Here is a 23084-nt window from a genome sequence, read left to right on the forward strand (position 1 = left end):
GGGCAGGGAATGTAGACAAATACACTTGGTTGCTACAGTTACATGAGGTGGATTAGGGATTATGGGAGGATTAGGGATTGAGGGATTAAGCATGTGCAATACACGCTGAACGTGGCATGAACTCAATGCTGCTTCTGTTGAACATGTGTCCTGCAGACACGAATCGCACAAGGAAATTGAATTTGTCAGATTGTAGGTGACAACCTGTTTCACTCAATTTTCAAATGGAATGTTCTGGAGGGCCTTCTTATATATGCAAGCTGGGGTCACTTGTCTGGTTGTGGCTCATCTAGTACCGGTTCATGAGTAGAATAATAACATCAAACAATCGACTGAAGTTCAAGTGTCAAATGTCATTGACCTATACATAATAAACGGATAAATTTCCAAATGTTTAACCAAATAATTGTACCAGCAGTGTCAGATTGTATTTTTTTTTTACAATAATCCTTCAAGGAGATAGGGAATGTGAATGGACAACATAGTGGTGTTAAAACCGTATATTGGTTGCCTTGGAAATCATATTGTTGAAATCATTTTACACAGCAAAAATTATTTTCTTTTTTGTATAACCAGTTGTTTCCATTTCTAAATTTCTCAACATATTTAGTGAAAGTAGCCAGGTTTCATGTTTTCTAAAATTGCTGTATCAGTATCTGTAAGCCCTGTTGCCTTTGGTGTCAGATGTTTTTAACATTTTCACTGTTTGAACATCAACAAATTATTATTGAAAATGTTGTGGCAAAGGATTATGGTCGAAAGTTTGTTACACTGAAGCCATGTAGGCTGGACATACGACATGAATTAGTGAGACTGAAGTTTTTACATTCCGTCACCATATATCTGGAATATAGCTGCGTGTGGTGTTAAACATCAATCTGAAAAAACACAAATTAACACAAACTGAAATATACAACAATTTGCCACAACCAAAACAGTACGATATTATCTCCGTCAGTTGTTCATCATACACAAAATTTACTGCTTGGCGATTATCACAAAAATGCATTTGTGTTTTTTTCAGCATTTATCCATATTGTTGATTCTTTTTCTGTGCATAGATATGAAACCTCTAAAAAAACTATGCATTAATTAATATGATATCGTGAAATGTTCATGTAGGTTCTACAGGTGCATCCACTCACCCTTCAGTGGCGGTCAACCAGGACAAAGGCCACCATGGGGAAGATGGCACTCCCAACGAGGCATCCAACCACTCTCGGTCATCCTCAAAGAAGTCAAGTCATAGTATTCACAGTGTTCATAACGGTACGGGCAGTTTTCATTTTCTGGGCCCATGTGCCCAAACTGTTATTACTCTTGAGTTTGAAGTTGAAGGGCGTCGTTAAATTTTGCATTGAAATTTTGTACCAAAGGAGCTGCAAATTAATGCTCAGAATTGTCTCCCTTTTAGGGTCAGGATCTTCTGGTCATATGCTTGAACCCCAGAGTGAATGTAACTATGATTTTAGGTTTCATGCCTGTGTTTGATGCCTACCTCACTGTGTATTGTAATCTGACATCAGGTTTGGAATAGCAGGGGAGCCTAGTGTATAAAGCTTTTTGCTCGTCATGCTGGACACATGCTGGACACATGCTGAATATGTCATGCTGGATTTAATTTCCCACATAAATACAATGTGTGAAGCTTGTTTTTGGTATCCTTGTGTTATTGATGAAAAATTGCTAAAACCATATTCACTCTCTCACATCAAGGTTACAAACTATGGTGATATTCTTTCAACACCCATCAATGGAGGTGTTAATATAGGGGAATGGCAGTATTACTTGAACTTGCTCCCTTTGTACGAAAGCCTATTTTGATGTCGCCATTGTTCCATAAATCCAGTCCTTGAAGATCCGGGGTAGAATAGGGCTTCAGCAACCCATGCTTGCCACAGAAGGCGACTATGCTTGACCAAGATCTTTTATGGATAATTCTTCTTTTAATTCTTTGATACATAACGTTTCAGGGTCATTTCAGACCTCTTCATCATGTGAACTGACAGTTGATGCTTTGACGCTATGATATCATGGCATCACAATGTATTTGACATCACCATCGCAGGAAAGGGTATAGCGTATTGGAGTTAAAAACTTGACCTGTTACTTACATAATGATTATGAATTTTTGCCACAGCTGAAAGTTCATACACAGTGATGGTGAATTTATGCTGGATTTGAAACCTTGAAAAACAACAACATAGCATCACCTGATGAAGGTGTCTGAAATGACCCTGAAACATTGTGTGTTAAAGAATTAAAAAAGATTGTCCATAAAAGATCTTATAACAACTTCTAAATGCCGCTAAAAGACATCTTGCGACTGTACTTGCCATAATAGGTGACACGTGGGTGATCAGCCTCGCTGACTACTTGGTTGACACGTCATCAGTCCCCAATTGTACAGATCGATGTTTCTGTTGTTGATCACTGGATTGTCTGACCCTGACTTGATTATTTACAGATCGCTGCCATATAGCTGGAATATTGCTAAGTGCAGCGTAAAACTCACTCCATAAATCCAGTACTTTGACACAATATGTACTGTGGTTGTTGTTCTCTGTCATGACTCTTGTCTTTGAATATTGATGGCTGTTGGTTCCTTATAGTGTTGCTGTCCTGAATAAACGGATGTTTTCTCCATCTTTAATGTTGCAGGTTCATAGCACATCAATAGTATTATCATTGTCATAATCGTCATCATTATCATCATTCTGCATGACAGCACTGGAACTTGTTTTCCGTTTATATATCCTTTTGTTATTAATTTTATGGTAAAGTTGGCCCAGCTGTTTGAAGCACACTGTTCTCTATTCAGCATGTCCCATGAACGTACCAGAAATTTGTGACTGTGGAGCCTAATCATGGTTCACTGCGAATATGATTTGTCAGCACCAAAATGGAAAATATTTGAGGCATGCATCACTTTGGGCTGATCTCACATGATGTGTCATGATATGCCTGAAATAATACATCGGTTATCCGAACTGCATAGAACAATGCTCATTATGTTTTTACTGGATTGTCTGGTCCAGACTTTATTATTTACAAAACGCTGCCATATGGCTGGAATATTGCCAAGTGCAGCGTAAAACTAAACTCACTCACTCTCTTCAAAGTGATTGCCGATAAAATGCAATACGTTTTAATATAAATGATTTTTTAAATCAAAATGTAATATATTCGACAGCTAAATAGAGCTTTGTGTGTGTGCATGTGTACATGATTGTGTTCTGTCCCACTATGAACATTTGACTAAATACATGAATCATCGTCCTATTAAAGGAGTGCGTGCTTCAGGTCCATTACTAGAGGGCTCGGACCCCTGGATCCGACAGTCGACGTCCTCTCTCCTTCGTACAAACGTGGACATGAAAGGTATGAAGAACAATTCTGCTAGTGTGGACATCAAATCAGGACACATCCTCTTGAAGGACCTGGTGTGCTACTTGTCTCTACTGGAGGCAGGGCGCCCTGAAGATAAGCTTGAGTGTGAGTACCAAACTTGACAATGGCCAAGATTTTGTAACCAAAATATGGTTGTAACAGAGGAAGCTATTTTTCTCAGGATATTGGGACCACTTGATTGTCTGGTCCACTGGAGTTGATGCTTTTTATGAGAACGTTCTGAACACCTGAAGTCGTATATGACACACCTAAATTCTGTAATAAGTGGAGTCTGTGGCATCAGTTATGGTGATTGTTCTTTTAGTCTGTCATGATTGTGTCCACATTATTAATAACTTGATGTAAACTGAAACGTAAGGTACATGTTCATATTGTGTCAAAATGTTTACTGTCGTTATAAGTGTTGTTTGTTTTCTTTCAGTCATGTTTCGACTGTATGATTCCGATGGAAATGGCCTATTAGATTCCAGTGTGAGTTGTGTAGATACTTATTAATGCATCAAATTTACTTTCATTTATTGACAAATAAGAAGTTACTGTGCAGAGTTGCCTCCCTTTACCATGTTAGGATCTCATGGAGACAATGTGTGAAGCCCTTTTCTGGTGTCCCATGTCGTGATATTGCTGGAATTTTGCTAAAAGTGACATAAGACCACACTCATTCAATCAATCAATCCATAAGCAGAATACAAGACAACAGTTCATGAGCAGAATACAAGACAGAAAGGCCTTATTTACATTGATAAAACATATTCCATAGCTTGCATCTATTATCTCTTAAGTTCAATTCATGTTGGTCTTTGTTTCCAGGAACTAGACTGTATAGTGAACCAGATGATGTCTGTGGCAGAATACCTCGGTTGGGATGTGTCTGAGCTCAAACCTGTAAGTGAAATGTTTTATGGATGAAGGTGATTTTATGCTTCCTTTGGAGTTTAGTAAAATAGGAACAAATACATGGGTGATTTGTTGCATTTAAAATTTGGGTAAAATACATTAATTAAGAGATGATGAAAATCCATTTTATCATATGATGTAGGTAGTAGCTACTGAATATCTGTACACATCTTCCTAACAAATGTATGTAGTATGTAATCCTTCACCACTATTATACTATCGCTAGAATTCAGCATTTTGGCTGCAATCATCCATAACTAATCTTCAGCATTTTCAATCAAAGTCCTCTTCATTGTCAACTCAAACTATTAGTTGTCAAGATAATATTATTGCCAATCAGTATTCAACAGTTCAGTCAGCAGACGTGGGAAAATCCTCACTCTTCCTGCTGTAGTGTACTTGACAAGTATATTTTCTCATCTTAATATTTGACCAGTGAAGATGCCAATTGAAATTGGCCTTCACTATCCCATGCTTGTCATAATAGGTTCAGATAGGATGGTCAAGCTTGCTGACTGGATTGACACATTATCCTCATTACTTCTTAGAACAATGGTCATGACGTTTATCACTGGATTGTGTGGTCCAGACTTGATTATTTACAGACCGCCATCATACAGCATCATCAAACAACAAACAAACGAAACATACAACATTAATGTTACGTTTTATGTTTCTGTACAGATTCTGCAGGACATGATGATAGAGATAGACTACGATGCAGACGGAACTGTGTCTCTGGAAGAATGGAAGAAAGGAGGAATGACAACCATTCCGTTGCTTGTTTTATTAGGCTTAGATACGGTAAGTACTGCAGTAGCTTTAGAGGTAGGTGGCCAGTGCTGGTTTGCCTCACTGAAGATTGGGGTTCAGTTTCACAGTGGATAGAGTGTGTAAAGTTATTCAAAAGGTAGCCTTATGCATTTGCTTGTTACACTTGTTGCGTGAAGTCCATTTCTGGCGTCCCCTGCTATGATAGTTCTGGAACAATGCTAAAAGCAGCGTAGACCCATACTAGCTCACAAGGTAAGATAATGAGATAACAACAAATTTGGGAAAACAAGCATCAAGGATAGTTCCTTGATGGGCTACAAGGATAGGATGATGAGCTTAAGATAACCGAAAAATTACTATAGCCATGACAGTACTGAAAAATCTTCAACCTTATCTAACTTGGTGTGTCTCACATCAATGATAATGTGTTTCAGAATGTTCAAGATGACGGCACGCACGTGTGGAGATTGAAGCACTTCAACCGGCCAGCCTACTGTAATCTCTGTCTCAACCTCCTGGTGGGGCTGGGCAAACAGGGGCTCTGTTGTACATGTGAGTACCTACAATACCTCCTGGTGGGGCTGGGCAAACAGGGGCTCTGTTGTACATGTGAGTACCTACAATACCTCCTGGTGGGGCTGGGCAAACAGGGGCTCTGTTGTACATGTGAGTACCTACAATACCTTTTTGTGGGGCAAGGCAAACATTGACTCTGTTGTAAATGTGAGTACCTCCAATACCTCCTGGTGGGGCTAGGCAAACATTGACTCTGTTGTACATGTGAGTACCTAATATACCTCCTGGTGGGGCTTTGCAAACAGGGGCTCTGTTGTACATGTGAGTACCTAATATACCTCCTGGTGGGGCTTTGCAAACAGGGGCTCTGTTGTACATGTGAGTACCTAATATACCTCCTGGTGGGGCTTTGCAAACAGGGGCTCTGTTGTACATGTGAGTACCTAATATACCTCCTGGTGGGGCTTTGCAAACAGGGGCTCTGTTGTAAATGTGAGTACCTCCAATACCTCCTGGTGGGGCTAGGCAAACATTGACTCTGTTGTACATGTGAGTACCTAATATACCTCCTGGTGGGGCTTTGCAAACAGGGGCTCTGTTGTACATGTGAGTACCTAATATACCTCCTGGTGGGGCTTTGCAAACAGGGGCTCTGTTGTACATGTGAGTACCTAATATACCTCCTGGTGGGGCTTTGCAAACAGGGGCTCTGTTGTACATGTGAGTACCTAATATACCTCCTGGTGGGGCTTTGCAAACAGGGGCTCTGTTGTACATGTGAGTACCTAATATACCTCCTGGTGGGGCTTTGCAAACATTGACTCTGTTGTACATGTGAGTACCTAATATACCTCCTGGTGGGGCTGGGCTAACAGGGGCTCTGTTGTACATGTGAGTACCTAATATACCTCCTGGTGGGGCTTTGCAAACAGGGGCTCTGTTGTACATGTGAGTACCTAATATACCTCCTGGTGGGGCTTTGCAAACAGGGGCTCTGTTGTACATGTGAGTACCTAATATACCTCCTGGTGGGGCTTTGCAAACATTGACTCTGTTGTACATGTGAGTACCTAATATACCTCCTGGTGGGGCTTTGCAAACAGGGGCTCTGTTGTACATGTGAGTACCTAATATACCTCCTGGTGGGGCTTTGCAAACATTGACTCTGTTGTACATGTGAGTACCTAATATACCTCCTGGTGGGGCTAGGCAAACAGGGGCTCTGTTGTACATGTGAGTACCTAATATACCTCCTGGTGGGGCTTTGCAAACAGGAGCTCTGTTGTACATGTGAGTACCTAATATACCTCCTGGTGGGGCTGGGCAAACAGGGGCTCTGTTGTACATGTGAGTACCTAATATACCTCCTGGTGGGGCTAGGCAAACATTGACTCTGTTGTACATGTGAGTACCTAATATACCTCCTGGTGGGGCTAGGCAAACAGGGGCTCTGTTGTACATGTGAGTACCTAATATACCTCCTGGTGGGGCTTTGCAAACAGGGGCTCTGTTGTACATGTGAGTACCTAATATACCTCCTGGTGGGGCTGGGCAAACAGGGGCTCTGTTGTACATGTGAGTACCTAATATACCTCCTGGTGGGGCTAGGCAAACATTGACTCTGTTGTACATGTGAGTACCTAATATACCTCCTGGTGGGGCTAGGCAAACATTGACTCTGTTGTACATGTGAGTACCTAATATACCTCCTGGTGGGGCTAGGCAAACATTGACTCTGTTGTACATGTGAGTACCTAATATACCTCCTGGTGGGGCTAGGCAAACATTGACTCTGTTGTACATGTGAGTACCTAATATACCTCCTGGTGGGGCTTTGCAAACAGGGGCTCTGTTGTACATGTGAGTACCTACAATACCTTTTTGTGGGGCAAGGCAAACATTGACTCTGTTGTAAATGTGAGTACCTCCAATACCTCCTGGTGGGGCTGGGCAAACAGGGGCTCTGTTGTACATGTGAGTACCTAATATACCTCCTGGTGGGGCTAGGCAAACAGGGGCTCTGTTGTACATGTGAGTACCTCCTATATCTCCTATTTTACATCCTGGGGCAGTGGGGGTAGCCTTGTGGTTGAAGCGTTTGCTCTGTACGTTTCAGCTTCTCTGTTAAATAGGTCACACCTGTAGATCTATTGTTTGTGTCATGTTAAACATTTCAACATAGTGATACAGTCACTGAAGGCCTTTTATGGTCTTCTCAGTTACAGTTTTGTTTCAAATGGCTATAAGATGAGTTAAAGTCAACTCATTGTTGTTTGTCAGTATCTGCTAAATCAATCTGTCTTTATTGTTCCTCAGTTTGTAAATACACGGTGCACGAGAGGTGTGTGCAGAGGGCACCAGCATCGTGCATTACTACATACGTCAAGTCCAAGAAGACCTCACAGGTAAACACTGCATGATCATGCTGCTTGTTACTCTGGGTAACAAATCTGTCTATATACAAGTACCTGGAGGGAGTGTTGGGGGTCAATTTGGTCAGTGAAACTTGATATTATTGGCAGCTAAGCCCTTCATCACAGGTGGAGTAGTGTTGTAGCCTAGTGCTTAAACTGTTCGCTTGTCACACCAAGGACCCGGGTTCAAAGACATGAATATTTATCATCATTTTTAACTTGATTGAAATCTGTAACGTTTTGTCATGTTTCTTGCAAGATGTCTATTTTAGTTGGCAGTAGTGTTGTTAGTTACCTCATTTCTGTCATTATTTGTATTCTGTGAATGTGGTTCTTCACCAGACGATGAACCACCACTGGGTCGAGGGAAACTGTGTTGGCAAGTGTGACAAGTGTCGCAAGTCCATCAAGTCCTACAATGGAGTCACGGGACTTCATTGCCGGTGGTGTCATCTCACGGTAAGATCTCGGAGACTTTGGGCAGAAGCATAACCCTTGCTGCTTATTTGTAAATACACGCATGTCATAAAGATGATGGAGGGAGTCGTATACTGGTACACCTCATGGGTGAGAGTACAGTACAGTAAACAGGTTTTGTAAACTTGTAGCATTCACCCATTTCTGATTCAAACTCACTTCAGACCAAATCCTGCCCTCACTTTTGACCCAATCCAGACTGTCTACTGACCAACTCCTGATCCACTTCTGGCCAAATCCAGATCCACTTCTGGCCAACTTCCTGATCCATTTCTGGCCAAATCCAGATCCACTTATTACCAACGACCAACTCCTGATTCACCTCTGGCCAAATCCTGATCCACTTCTCACCAACTCCTGATCCACTTCTTGCCAACTCCTGACCCAGTCCTGACCCTGTCCTGATCAATTGCTGACCCTGTCCTGACAGTTCAGACCAAATAATGCATGGTTATAGACCCAGGTTTGACCCTCTTCTCACCCACACATCTCACTTTTATGACCTACCCAGGACCCAGTGGTGTATCTGGCCCGTTACTATGGCACATTACATTCAGTTCTAATAAAAATATTGTTGTGACCTTGAAAACATTTTCATTGACCCATGTCACCGTGAACATGTCACCGTGACCAACATATGACAACAAAAAACAAGACAGTAAGTTGACTGAATCATTCCCTTCATGAAGTTCCCCAGTACACAACCCTGAATTGTTTGTTTCAGTTCCACAACAAATGTGCATCCCAGATAAAGCCCGAATGTGACATGGGAGACTACCGTGACCATATGTTACCTCCAACTACCGTCTGCCCAGCTGTGCTGGTGAGTAACACTCTCAATCAAGTTAATCGTTTTAAGAAGTTCACATCAAAAGTTTAAAGTGTCCTTGATTCCTGTGTTAGTTTTGATGGAAACATTTGTCCAAATGAGTGGGAGTTTTGTAAAATTCCTAGTTATGTTCACTGAAGCGCTAAGATGGCTTTGTGCTAGTGGACCCAGGATTTTGCAAGAAGGAGAGGATGTGACCCTCAATTCCATCTGGACAACACATGGGTACCAAACACTTCAGGCCCCCAGTCATCCAACTTATTTACAGCATGACTGATTAATTGTCTTGTATTAGATTGCATTCATCTTTTCATTTTGCAAAGCAAGATTTGAAAATGTTTTGAAAAAAAGATAAAGTTTTAAGCCTACTGTATGTGGCCAATGTGTAGGAATGCAAAAGAAAATGTACAATAAACGACAGTTAGATCGAGCAGGGAGAGACCACAATTTTTAGTTCAGTATGACAGTAGGTCTTCATACCAGCCAGAATGTACAGCAAGGGGCTAGGACCCCCTAAAATCAGTGTTTCTATATGTCTAGGTTACTGTAGCAGGATGAAAGAGTGTATGGGGAACTTCTGAAAAAAATCCAATTGAAAATTGGGAAATAGCAAGGAAATATGCCATATAAACTGGCAAAAAGACTCAGGTATCATATATGGCGGGTAGTGGCGATGCTGAATTGAACCATCAAAAGTAGAAATAATTCTGTTAATAAGCCTAATTGACTGTCGGAAGTGATGTGCACCAGTCAAGGGGAGGTAATTCATGGAGGTTATCTCCCCTCTGCTGCCTGGCTTGGTCTTGATATTGAACTGAGTAGTTGGAGTATTTTGTTAGGTAACTTTCTGTATAACACAATTATCATGACAATAAAATGGGTGTTTGTCATGCAATAATAAGGTTGTCACATCAGCTTTCCTCGTAATCAGTGATGTTTTCAGGACGTAGGTCATTCTAGCTATAAGACATTGTATATACAATGAGGTACTCAGTACAGCTTAAACTGATTCTTGTTTTCAGTAGTAGAAAGCATTTTATTTAAGATCTGGTACTCTTGAGTTTTTCATGCATGTGTGCTGGGCAAGCATGGGCTGTAATTTTGTTTAATAACTGAAGCTTCTTATGATTTGGTTTTTAATTGCATGCTGCTAAACAATGGCAGCTTTTATGCTTCTCAGATTGACACAGTAATAGATGTATCTATGAGATCATGAATTTTCTTTTAGAATGCATGGTTGTTGTATTTTTTCACACTTTCCAAATAATGGAAATGTTTCAAATTGGGCGGAATATTGAGCAGATTAAATCATGTGTATTTTTTGTGTTATTGTTTTTGCAAGGAAGTAACAAACATTAAACGGGAAGTAGAATATTTAGAACTGTTTTCATAAACTCTAAACTGAGGTCAGTGACAAAATGTCACAAGGCTAAAATAATCAGTTATTTGAGAATGTTTTGAAACTGCATAATTGTTTTACTTCCTTGTATATACGTTACATGAACCAAAGCTGTTTAATAGACTGAAATAAGTATAATTTCACCCGAAGCTTTAATCTGTTGTCATATTTGTAAACTATGATATAATGGATTTTTTTTCATCCAAATACACAGCCAAATATTGAATCAGCAATATATGTTTTTTTGTTTACGAATCTGCTAACCTTACAAACAGCTCAGCAAAAAGTAAAAATCAGAATGATTTGGAATTTTTATCCCACCACCAGTCACAATCATGTTAATAGTATTTAACAGCAGGCTGTGTGCAGCTGACGGCACATTTACTGAGTCGTCACAATACAAATCTGCAGCAATAACTGTAATTCAACCCATTCTGAGACTAATTGAAAATGATCTCCCTTAATTACCAGTCACAACAAGTTTCATTATATGTCATATTTATGAAGAACTTAAATAGATGCTTCTTATATCCTTAACACCTTCCAATTCATTTCCAAACCAATCTGTAATATGCAAATCGTTAATATGAAAAAATAAGCTATTGTACATTTTTCACTTTTTAACCAAATATTTCAATTTCAAATTCTGTAAACCCAAGTCTATAAGGTTTTGCCTAGTTAGTGTTTGGCTAGTGTTGTCTTGTTATGCATGCCGTTCACATTTTCAGTTTGTTTTGTACTTTGATGTAGACATATTATGACACCCATCCACATCACAATCCTCATGTGAGTATGACAGATGACCTTACTAACACAGGCGTGCTCCACTAACTTGACGCTGTCACAGAGACCTGTCTGTTCAGAACTTGCCATTATTCATGTTTCTATTTCAACTATTTCCTTTGTTTCTTTAAAAAATATAAACATTTCAATATAGCCAGACCAGTTTTCAGACTCAATTTAAGGAGCAGAGGAAACTGAGTGCCCAGTTATCTGAGGTGCCTCAGTTTGCTGTGGAGAGTTGCCGCCCTTGGGCATGAAACATGTATGATAATAAATTGATTTGAATCCCTGTTCACCTTATTACATCTCAAGGGTTACCAGCACCAAACTTGAGTGTTTCACCAAAGTTGTCACGTGTCATAATTTCCTCAACATCAAGTTGGGTCGCCTATGATACAATTAAAATATTGTTATGGTGCCAAACCCAAGACACTAGTTGTTATGACATTGAGTCTTGGAGAACTAGATACTTCTAGCTGTGGTACATTATAACAGAATGGCCAATATCAGTATGCAAGAAATACCAGCTTCAGGGTTCTCTCGTCCACAATTTGCCATTGTTAAATTCAGAAATAGCCCTCATCAGTTAATGAATTCTGCTGAAATATTCAGCCTAGCTTTTTTCAGTTGAGATTTTTTTTACATTTTCTTTAGTTTTCTTTTTCTTTGAAGGATCCTGAGAGGTTTTGCTAAGGTTGATGATGCATTGTATTGTTTTCATCATTCTCTCAGCCTTTCACTGAAGTCCAACAATCTGATTCATTGGCCATACAGAGTTGCCTCCCTTTGATGACACTGTGACATGACTGAAATATGCTTGAGTTTTGAACCTATATGCTTTCAGCTAACATTCTGATGCGACTTTATTTCATGCTTGGCTGATTTGCTGTGTATCTGTAAATATAACTTGTACATATCTACTTACTGATAAAAAGTAGGCACAATTTGTGGATTTTGACTTCTGTAATATACTGTTAACCTGTGAAGATCCAAGTTAGAATTGTCTGACAGCAACCCAATGCTTGTAAAAGGTGTCTCACAGGATCAGGTGACTTGGTTGACACATATCATCAGATCCCAACTGCGCAGATTGATGCTCATGCTTTTGATCATTGGATTCTCTGGTCCAGACGCGAGTATTTTCAGGCCACCAACATTTAGCTGTTTTTCACTGATTGCAAACAAATAATTGTTACAGTGATATTTTGCAATCTTCCCCCCTTGTCAAGCATGACTACTTAATCTGAGATGATTCAAAATCTCAGTAAAACTATTTTCTGTGTGTAGAGTGTTGTTTCTTTGGACTTAATAGCCTGAGAAAATATTCTGATAAATGTGACACCTCTAAGAGGTATAAGATCAGCTCAAAGATGTCCCTGTCTGAGAATTTATAGAAGTTGCTATCCATATGTTGTGTCTACCCTGCTGTCCAGCAAGAAATGCTCATTGAACAATTGATACTGATCATATATTCTAGATGCTACATCATAGAAAAAGTGTATGACTATTTTCCTCCAATATGACAACTGGACATTGGTCATCTTCCGTTAACTGAACCACTAACAGTCATTTGGGATTCATTCTAAAATTTTTCTTCTTTCATTTTCAACTTTTTTGCACTTGTGTCTCATGAATCCAACGTTTAATCATGGGAGGACTCATCTGTCGACATGGTTTTCACCAGCATTCATTGTGTTCACATGTTCATAGTGTGTTTGGAGAAAAGCTAAACATCTTGAGTTTTCATTGTCTTTAAAAGTTTTGTGGATCTATACATGACATACAAAAGAGATATTTTAATGAAATTTATTAACATGCTTTTTCTCACTTCATATTTTCTATTTTCTGTTAAATCTAATTTATGTGATATTAATTATGACCTGATCAATATTAATTTGTCTATGTTTTGCTTGGATAATGGCTTTTTGTTTCTTTTTATTGTAATTTTGTGAAAGATAAAAACCTTTATGGACAGACAGTGGCTGATTTTAGAATGCATGTTATGTTGAATGTTCTGGAGAGAGATGATTGTAGGATTGTGTACTGTGTAGTATATATTAAGTGATGTATATGGCACAGTAGGTAGTGTTGCATGTAAGAGAAAATGAAACAACACACAACTTTTCTTCTCCGGCCAGTACACGTGAACCATCCGTGGCTTCACAGATTGCTGCATGGCAGTATCCTGTGTTTCTTTGTTCCAATCTTATTTCACCATATTTTGGAGTTTATTTACACCAAACCCATGATGGTGGGGTTTGACATAGATTTAAACTCGGGGGCTTACTTCCCCATCAACCTGACATGGTGTACAATAGCTAATATCAATTGGTATAAGACACAGGGCTCATTCACTATCACCAGGTATGTCCATGAAACAGAAAGACTATGCCTTGATTGTATGAAGTAGAGGTAGACTGAAGTTAGTTTTACGCTACTTTTAGCAATATTCCAGCAGTATCATCGCAGGGTACTCCAGAAATGGGCTTCACCATCTAGGTATTCAAACCTAGGTCTTTGGCGTGACAAGTGAACGCTTGTGACACTAGACTACTCCACCAGCCCTGTAGAGGTAGAATATCATCATCCCATCCTTGTCGGAGAGTCTTAAGGGCTGCTGTAGATGTCAGATGATACAGAATCTTTCCACTGCCACTTTTTTCTAGTTTTGTGAATCTATTTGAGTGGGCGTTATTACCTGGACAGGGATGCATCCAGGCCGCAGTGCAGGAATTATGCATTTGGTAGTCCTTCTGGAGCAAAAAACAAATTCAGTGCGTCAGATTTCATGCAAATAAAGTTGAGCTGGCGCACTTAGATATAATATGTGCGCCATATGTAGCCTATTGTGACAAAAAATTCGATATTCAGATGGTATTGACATGAATTCGCAGCCAAAAATATCTACCGTATCAAGTGTGAATAACAAAACATGAAAGCAATTTTGTTTAACCCTTCATGCACATGTTTTGGAGAAAGAAAAAACACTTAATTTACTCTTTAAGGTAAGTACTTCATCAATTTGTTAAATTCAGCTGCTTAGTCATGTTAGTATCACTGTTACCATGGTAACACATATACGTGACGGGTGATGCAATAAGAAAATACAGTCATTTAGCTTTGACCCGTGTTAAGTTGTGTGTTTGCCCACTTTCTCAAAGAGGGTGGGCCAAATGGCCTACTTTGCCAAAAAGCTGGATGCACCCCTGCCTGGATTAAATACTATCCCTGAATATACTTTCTGTTGTAATTTACATAACTTTAAATCTAGGAGGAAGGGGCAATAAGGTGCCTGGCAGTTAAGGTGTATCAGGGTTTGAATCCCCTCATGGGTACACAGAAAAGCCATTTCAGGTGTTGCCCTATGTGGTAATGCTGGAATATTGCAAAAGGTGACATGAAACCATATTCACTCACTAGCAAAAAGTTTTTAAGTTAATTTCCAAGACCTCTGAAGGAGAATAGACCAAAGATTGGGAAATACATATTTGAAATTATTGCCCACACCATCAATCTTTCATTCCCTGACATATTTTGTTATTATTTGCATGATGTCATTGTGATTGTATACAGGCATTAAACCTCACTTTGTCTGTTGCTAGCAATGGCTGAATGTCACATGCAGCCTCTTCAAAGAGTATGTGAAGGCCATTTCTGGTGTCTCCCACTGTGGTATTGCAGGAATATTGCTAAATGTGTTGTAAAACTTAAGTCACTCACACTCTGAAAAGGTACTTTGGTCCAGTTCCACAGAGCGATTTTACTGCTAATACTGTTGACCCAATGTTGTTTCAGGATCGGCCCCGCCCAGGCAAGACAACGCCCTCCAACCGTGACAGTCAGAGTCTGACTCAGCTGGACTTGATCAGTTCCAACGGGGATGAACAAAATGAGGGTGACCAAAGTGGTGACCAAAGCCCAAGCCAGCCGTCTCAAGATATGCTACCGTCACCAGGGCCTGCAGTGAGTACATTCTCCTTGGACTTGCCCACTTGTGTCCTAGTGATCCAACCCATTCCTGATCCAACCCACCCTGAAAACATCCAAGTCCTTTTTTGTCTCTTCTCTGACCTTACCCATGAAGGTCCAGATAGAATAAGTCTGTCATTGGTTCCCAATGTTACAGATCGGTGCTCATGCTGTTGATCACTGGATCGTGTGGTCCAGACTCAATTATTTACAGACAGCCGACATATTGCTGGAATATTGCTCTGGAGTGCGGTGTGGAAATAAACTCACTCACTCACTCTTCTCTTTTCATCACCCCAGTAGACCACCTGACCATAGAACTGATCACTTCTGATCTCCCCCAACATAGTATTGCTGTTATATGTAAAACCTGCATACGGCAATAATTACTCACACACTCACTCATGGGCTGAATGTATGTCCAAGTGTCCCATATTTTATATATGACCACTTTCTAAAAGGCATTGTGGAGCACAATAGTACAGTGGTAAGACGTCTGCCTATCATGCTGAAGGCCTGGGTTCGATCCCCTGTGGAGACCCTTAGAGGGCCTCATTTGTGTATTGTCAGATAGTTGGGTCCACATTGTCTCTGTTCATGCAGCTGTGAAATGGGTACCCATGTGAATGTTTCCTTCATTGCACCTAAGAGACAGTCTGGCTGTATGCTGCCGAGGAGTTGAACAAGTATCGGAAACTTTCCTGTGACCAGGAATAGTAGTGTATTTAGCGCCATGAGCAGGCAATGTGCATGGATAGGAGCACAATGTAAGCAGACTGTTATTTACATTGTATGTTGAACCAATCTTGTGTGACCTGACTGATGACAAATCACTGCCCTCTTGCTGGCTTGAGTGAGTGAGTGACTTCAGTTTTACGCCACTCTAAGCAGTATTCCAACTATATGGCAGTAGTCTGTAAATAATCGAGTCTGGACCAGACAGTCCTGTGATCAACAGCATGAGCATAATTGAAGCAATTGGGATATGTTGACATGTGTCAACCAAGTCAGCAAACTTGGGTTACTGAAGACCAGTTCTAACCCAGACCTTCACAGGTCCTTTCTACTGGATGTCAAATGTAACACAACATCACCAAGCCTAGTGTTAAAGTGCAAACAAAATAACAAACAAATGTGATGTTTATGCACAGGCTTTAACTGGCCCCTCTGTTGTTTTTCAGGGTCAGAGCTCCTTTCAGATCACACCATTAGATGGAACTCATCCATTGTTAATATTCATCAATCCAAAGAGCGGAGGCAAACAGGGGGGAAAGTAAGTGCTGTATGATAGTTTCATCAATGCACACAAAGCATGCATGTCGCCTTCAAGGAAGCTTTACATGTGAAACAATCCGTCTGTGATGAAGGAATGAGGACCTGAAGCGTCGTGTTCCTAATATAACAAAAGTTGACATCCATAAACGTGATGTGACTTCCTGTTCGATCAGATTTTTATCTGCATTTTTCAGATTTTTAGTTGCATTGATAGTAGAGCTGATCTATATTACTGAGTGTTTTCATCAATATTTTCATCTTTCCATGATACTCAAAACAGATTGCAGTGACTGCAGTAGGTTTTGTATGAGTGCATTCAGAAATAAAATTATGAATATGTAGTCCAAATCTTTTGCATGTGAAATTTTCAGTTCAGTCCTGAATCATGTTAAAATTTATTTTGTCTCTATGTTGCGTTTTAACGGTTCCTTTTAAAATTGTGGAGATCAGAATTTGTGCGCTCAAAACACACACAAAAGATATTTTTTGTGTGGTTTTATTTATTTAATTCTTTTTTGCGTGAAAAACGCATGTTTCTGTGTTAATGTGAAGACTGAGATTGTCATCAATTCTTAGGCAAATCTCCCTTTTGAACTTGAGCAGTATGGGAGAGTAGAGGAGTTTGACAGTGTGAAATTTTCTCTCTTGGAATATAATATGATTATCATCTTCAACAGCTGATATATCAAATGGACGTCTGTCTGTTTCAGGCTTTTGCGGAAATTTCAATATTTATTAAACCCTAGGCAAACATACGACATGATAAGGAATGGACCTATGGTGGGGTACGTATTCAGCTTTGTCCAAGTAAGGATTTCATTTGTTTGTTCACCAAAAGTCCTGCTATATGACAGCAGCTCGTAAATAGTCAAATCTGGACCAGACAATACAGTATTGTATACAGCTACCAATCTCGACTCAATTACATGATAAAAATAATTTAAGATTTTTATTTCTTGCCCATACACCCTTACACTGATCCTATTTTTTGCCTGTCATTATAAAACTCTTTCAACTGTCCTTAATTATTTGTGCAAGAAGTAGTATTTGCCAAAGTTGAATTTGTTTCAAAACAACTCAACAACCTAATATTATTTCCAAATTGTAAACAAACTGAGCCTAACAGCTCTAATTCTTCATCAACAGTAAGTACCTTATGCTGTCTTGATCTGTAGTTTGCCATATTGCCTTCTGTCATAAGTGACCCCTTTTCTCAGTTTTCTAACTTCCTTGCGTGCTTTTGATAATGAATTATCAACAATGTTAAGAATATTTACATACATATATCCCTGATACCGTTATTCTTTCCTCCACAGGCTTCAGTTTTTAAAGGATGTACCAAACACTCGTATTTTAGTGTGTGGTGGTGATGGTTCTGTTGGTTGGTTACTTGATACAATGGGTAAGTAAACAGCTACAAGTTCTTCCTTAACATGAAAATATGTTTTAAAAATCATTTTTCTTAATATTGAATGCATATTTGAATGTGTTTTGATTATTCAAACAGACTTCTAATTCCTCAACACCCTTTTTTTCTGTCCTAGTGCACAACCTGTATCTTTTATTCCAACATTTACATCCAGAGTATTTTACATGGCTGACCACAGTAACTTATTGATATATATGAGATGTTATATAAATTGTGGTTATACTAATGTGAAGAAAGGTGCAGAAAATGAAAGAAAAAGACAAGAAATAAAAACATAAAGAAAAAGAAATTCATTCTAAAAATGGTTGATATTTCATGGGTTATGTCCCTTGTTATAGACAAGTTGGCCTTGAACTATCAACCCCCGGTCGCAGTTCTACCTCTTGGAACAGGAAATGACCTTGCAAGGTGCATGCGATGGGGTGGAGGTAAGCAAACAGGGATCTCATCGTCTTTATCTCAGCCTGAAATGCATTATTCTTCTGTTTCTACTGTATGATATCTGAAACGAATGAGAGTTGCCCAAGTTTTTTACTGCAAGGCAAAATTTTATCTCATTCAGCGATCTTAAGCACATGCATTATGAATGTACTAGCTAACATGATGTACTTGCATAGAATGCTCTTTGAATATCAGACTATGGTCATCATCTTTTGAGAATGCTGAGCATGAAATTCTGTGCGACTTACTTGTTTTGTATTTTGTTTCATGTGTTACACTCTGTGTGAGTTTGATACAAAAGTGCAGATCAAGAGAACTTGTGTTTATATGGACACTCATTTCAAAAAAGGACTCGCATCAACATTGCTTGCTCTTTGTTATTTGTAGCTGATGTCCAGTGACCTGTAAGTTGTCCTTACATGACAAGCCAGAGGTTAAACATGTGGTGTTCCTTCTGTTAAACTAGAATTGACTATATTCAACTGCCCTTGAACTCCAAGACTTTCTCTTGATAGTAATTAGCTTCTACCTTCATGTCTCAAATGGGCACAAAGTGAGAAGTCCATTTCAGGTGTCCCTGCCATGATATTGCTGAACAGTTGCTAAAAGCAATGCAAAGCCCAACTCACTCACTCACTCTTAACTTCACAGCAGAGTTCATCAAAAGTAAATGTCATGCAGTAAATATCATATCTCATAATACATGAAATAATCTGTGACAGATAGTCAATGAGTGAGTCTGGTTTTAGACCCCTTTCAGCAATATTCCAGCAGTATCAGAGCATGGACCCCAGAAGTGGGCTTCACACGTTGTACCCATGTGGGGAATCAAACCCAGATCTTTAGCTTGATGAATGAACACTTTAACTTCTAGGCTACCCCACCACCCCAACAGACAGACATGGAAGGACAAACATATACTAATTGCTTCAAACAGTACTAGGAATTATAACACTCTCTCTCCCACACATACACGGCAAGTACACACAAACACTACTGTCCACACAACAAGTGATGGTTATGGCCTTAACATAGAGCACCCTCTGTCAGTGACAATAGACATTACACTTGATTCCTGTTGCAGGTTATGAAGGCGAGAGTCTGCTCAAAGTGTTGAAGCGTATTGAACACAGTACATGCATTATGCTGGACCGGTGGCAGATTGAGTTCAGCAAACCAGAGGGAACAGATGAGGAGGAGGGGGATCCCATCCCCTACAACATCATCAACAACTACTTCTCCATAGGGGTGGTGAGTGACTAGTTGTGGGTGAATCATGTAGTGAAGATCCAGTTATATGACTAGTTGTGGGTGAATCATGTAGTGAAGATCCAGTTATATGACTAGTTGTGGGTGAATCATGTAGTGAAGATCCAGTTATATGACTAGTTGTGGGTGAATCATGTAGTGAAGATCCAGTTATATGACTAGTTGTGGGTGAATCATGTAGTGAAGATCCAGTTATATGACTAGTTGTGGGTGAATCATGTAGTGAAGATCCAGTTATATGACTAGTTGTGGGTGAATCATGTAGTGAAGATCCAGTTATATGACTAGTTGTGGGTGAATCATGTAGTGAAGATCCAGTTATATGACTAGTTGTGGGTGAATCATGTAGTGAAGATCCAGTTATATGACTAGTTGTGGGTGTCGTGAATCATGTATACAGTGGTGACTTTGTGACAATCCAGGTTATATGACTAATTGCGGGTGAATCATGTAGTGAAGATCCAGTTATATGACTAGTTGTGGGTGAATCATGTAGTGAAGATCCAGTTATATGACTAGTTGTGGGTGAATCATGTAGTGAAGATCCAGTTATATGACTAGCTGTGGGTGTCGTGAATCATGTATACAGTGGTGACTTTGTGACGATCCAGGTTATATGACTAATTGTGGGTGTTGTGAATCATGCATACAGTGGTGACTTTGTGACGATCCAGGTTATATGACTAGTTGTGGGGGTTTTGAATCATGTATACAGTGGTGACTTTGTGACGATCAAGGTTATATGACTAGTTGTGGGTGTTTTGAATCATGTATACTGTGGTGACTTTGTGACGATCCAGGTTATATGACTAGTTGTGGGGGTTTTGAATCATGTATACAGTGGTGACTTTGTGACGATCCAGGTTATATGACTAGTTATGGGTGTTTTGAATCATGTATACTGTGGTGACTTTGTGACGATCCAGGTTATATGACTAGTTATGGGTGTTTTGAATCATGTATACTGTGGTGACTTTGTGACGATCAAGGTTATATGACTAGTTGTGGGTGTCGTGTGTAACGAGGCGTCTAACGAGATTTGGGTGGTCAAACTCACTGACTTGGTTGACACATGTCAATGTACTGTTGAATAGGTTAAAGTTCAGGATGTTGATGCCTGGATTATCTGGTCCAGACTTGATCATTTACAGATAGCCATCATATAGAGGGGATATTGTTATGTGTTGATGTGTCTGAATAGGGTATTCGTGCTTAACTGCAGTATCTCATTTGGTTAGCACTTTAAAACCAGCTGAAGTCTGGGCTGGTACAAACAGCCACACATACAAATGCATGCATATAGTCATATGAGCGAAACAATCTTAAGTACAATGTTAAACCCCATTTCATCTTGCGTCATGCCATCTCTTATTTTCATATTCTCATTTTACTGTATTCTCCTTTTCAGGATGCATCAATATGTCATCGGTTTCACATCATGAGGGAAAAACATCCAGAAAAGTTTAACAGCCGGTGAGTGGAGACTTATCAATTCATGTGCTAGGTCAACAGTGGTGACCTTGAAATATGGTTACATAACTATGGTTACTGATTTAAGACATGGCTCAAGAATTCTTCTTTGTTTTCAGGATGAAGAACAAATTTTGGTATTTTGAGTTTGGCACATCGGAGCAGTTCAGCTCAACATGCAAGCATCTACATGAAGACATTGACATTATGGTGAGAACAGTCAACTTCTCAAGCATACCTCAGTCACAGATTCTAGTCGTCCTCTGCTTTATTAGGCATATTTAGGTCACCAACTTAGGTTTAGGGGAGTGCAGTTTGAGGTAAACACCATGGCACCACAGAGAATACGTCAGCTTACAGACAGTCATTCTTATAGTGGACAAATGGATGATCGAGACACGGCCAAGTCAAACTTATTTTTTTTAGATGGAAATAAAAAAATTGTTACCCACAAAAATAAAAGTGACTTGCCAGTGCCAGAGAAAAATTTCACTTTTGTCTATTTAGCCTTAGCATTATTATTATGCATTTGCATGAACGGGATACTATACACCGTAAGGAGCTTAAGGTGCAGAGATCACAGATATGGGCACACCTTTTGTAATAGTGATGTTGTTTATTTTGCAGTTATGCCTCTGTATGCCCCTTATCAGTAGTATGCTGTAAGGGGTACAGGGATACTAAACATCATTTGTCAGTAAAAAGTTTTGATGTGGGGTAATATAATATTGTTTTCCCCTCCTCCTAGTGTGATGGTTACTCTCTGGATCTGGCCAATGGCTCTCCCCTGGAGGGTATTGCTCTCCTCAATATTCCAAGTATCTATGGAGGTACCAACCTTTGGGGTGAGAACCCCAGCCAGAAGAAACGACGGAAAGCTCAAAAAGCAAAGAAGGACAAAGACAAAGAATTCTCCACGAGCAGCATGTCGTCAGCAGAACTCAACTCTGCTGTGCAAGGTTTGTTTTGCTGATTTGTTGTTTTAAGCCACACATTGACATATGACAACAATCTATCCCACATATTGACTGATTGTTTGTAGTTTAAAACAGGACTCGGCATTATTCAAGCTATATGGCAGCAATATGTAAATGATCGAGTCTGGACCAGACTATTCAGTGATCAACAACATGATACATTGATCTATGCAGTTTGGATATGATGACATGTCAACCAAGTCAGTTGCCTCTTATGACAAGCATGTGTTTTCTGAACACCAATTTTCACAGGTTCCTGCACATTACTGACAATTCATGTATGTGTATATCTGTAATCATCAAACCTAGATATGTTTTTAATATGTTTGCCAATAAATCAAACGAAAATAAAAAGAAATGACAAAGGATCATGCCAAAATTCATTCCTTATCTGACTTGATGATTTGTGGAAATTAATATTTGAACCAGATTTTATAACTGTCAAATCTCAGGATTACTGCATACAGGAAACACTTGAATAATGTGCTAGTGATTTCTGAATTTTGTGTATTTTGGATACAGAGCTCCTAAAGATTCGATTTCCCACATAGGTACAATGTATGGAGCCCATTTCTGTTGTCCCCCTTTGTGATACTGCTGAAATATTGATAAAAGCAAGATAAGAAAATACATACACTCTCACCACTGGCTTATTGAAGTGTGTGTGTGTAACATTGTATTTTTGGTAGAAATTAGGTAAGGTGAGAGAGCACCAAATAAAATAAGAATGTGACCCAAAAGTCTGTTTGGTTCT

The 23084-nt window shown here is 39.5% G+C and overlaps 1 protein-coding gene across 10 annotated transcripts in view; it reads left to right on the top strand.

Annotated features, from left to right (window-relative positions):
- The window catches only part of LOC137298201 (diacylglycerol kinase beta-like), a 99992-nt gene that overhangs the window by 71929 nt on the left and 4979 nt on the right, over positions 1–23084 (top strand). For 3 of the 10 annotated variants that reach the window (XM_067830367.1, XM_067830366.1, XM_067830362.1), the window contains exons 5-22: positions 1123–1269; positions 3289–3495; positions 3833–3882; positions 4222–4296; positions 4993–5112; positions 5517–5634; positions 7915–8003; positions 8355–8471; positions 9214–9312; positions 15296–15463; positions 16651–16742; positions 17455–17529; positions 18061–18146; positions 18512–18601; positions 19699–19865; positions 21292–21356; positions 21473–21563; positions 22102–22312. In XM_067830367.1, the coding sequence (XP_067686468.1) occupies positions 1123–1269; positions 3289–3495; positions 3833–3882; positions 4222–4296; positions 4993–5112; positions 5517–5634; positions 7915–8003; positions 8355–8471; positions 9214–9312; positions 15296–15463; positions 16651–16742; positions 17455–17529; positions 18061–18146; positions 18512–18601; positions 19699–19865; positions 21292–21356; positions 21473–21563; positions 22102–22312 (2067 nt within the window). Of the gene's footprint in view, positions 1–1122; positions 1270–3288; positions 3496–3832; positions 3883–4221; positions 4297–4992; positions 5113–5516; positions 5635–7914; positions 8004–8354; positions 8472–9213; positions 9313–11467; positions 11504–15295; positions 15464–16650; positions 16743–17454; positions 17530–18060; positions 18147–18511; positions 18602–19698; positions 19866–21291; positions 21357–21472; positions 21564–22101; positions 22313–23084 lie in introns of all 10 variants that reach the window. The other 7 variants (XM_067830369.1, XM_067830368.1, XM_067830363.1 and 4 more) reach the window with 3 other exon arrangements.

Source organism: Haliotis asinina, chromosome 10 (genome assembly GCF_037392515.1).
Source record: "Haliotis asinina isolate JCU_RB_2024 chromosome 10, JCU_Hal_asi_v2, whole genome shotgun sequence".
Taxonomy (NCBI): Eukaryota; Metazoa; Mollusca; class Gastropoda; order Lepetellida; family Haliotidae; genus Haliotis; species Haliotis asinina.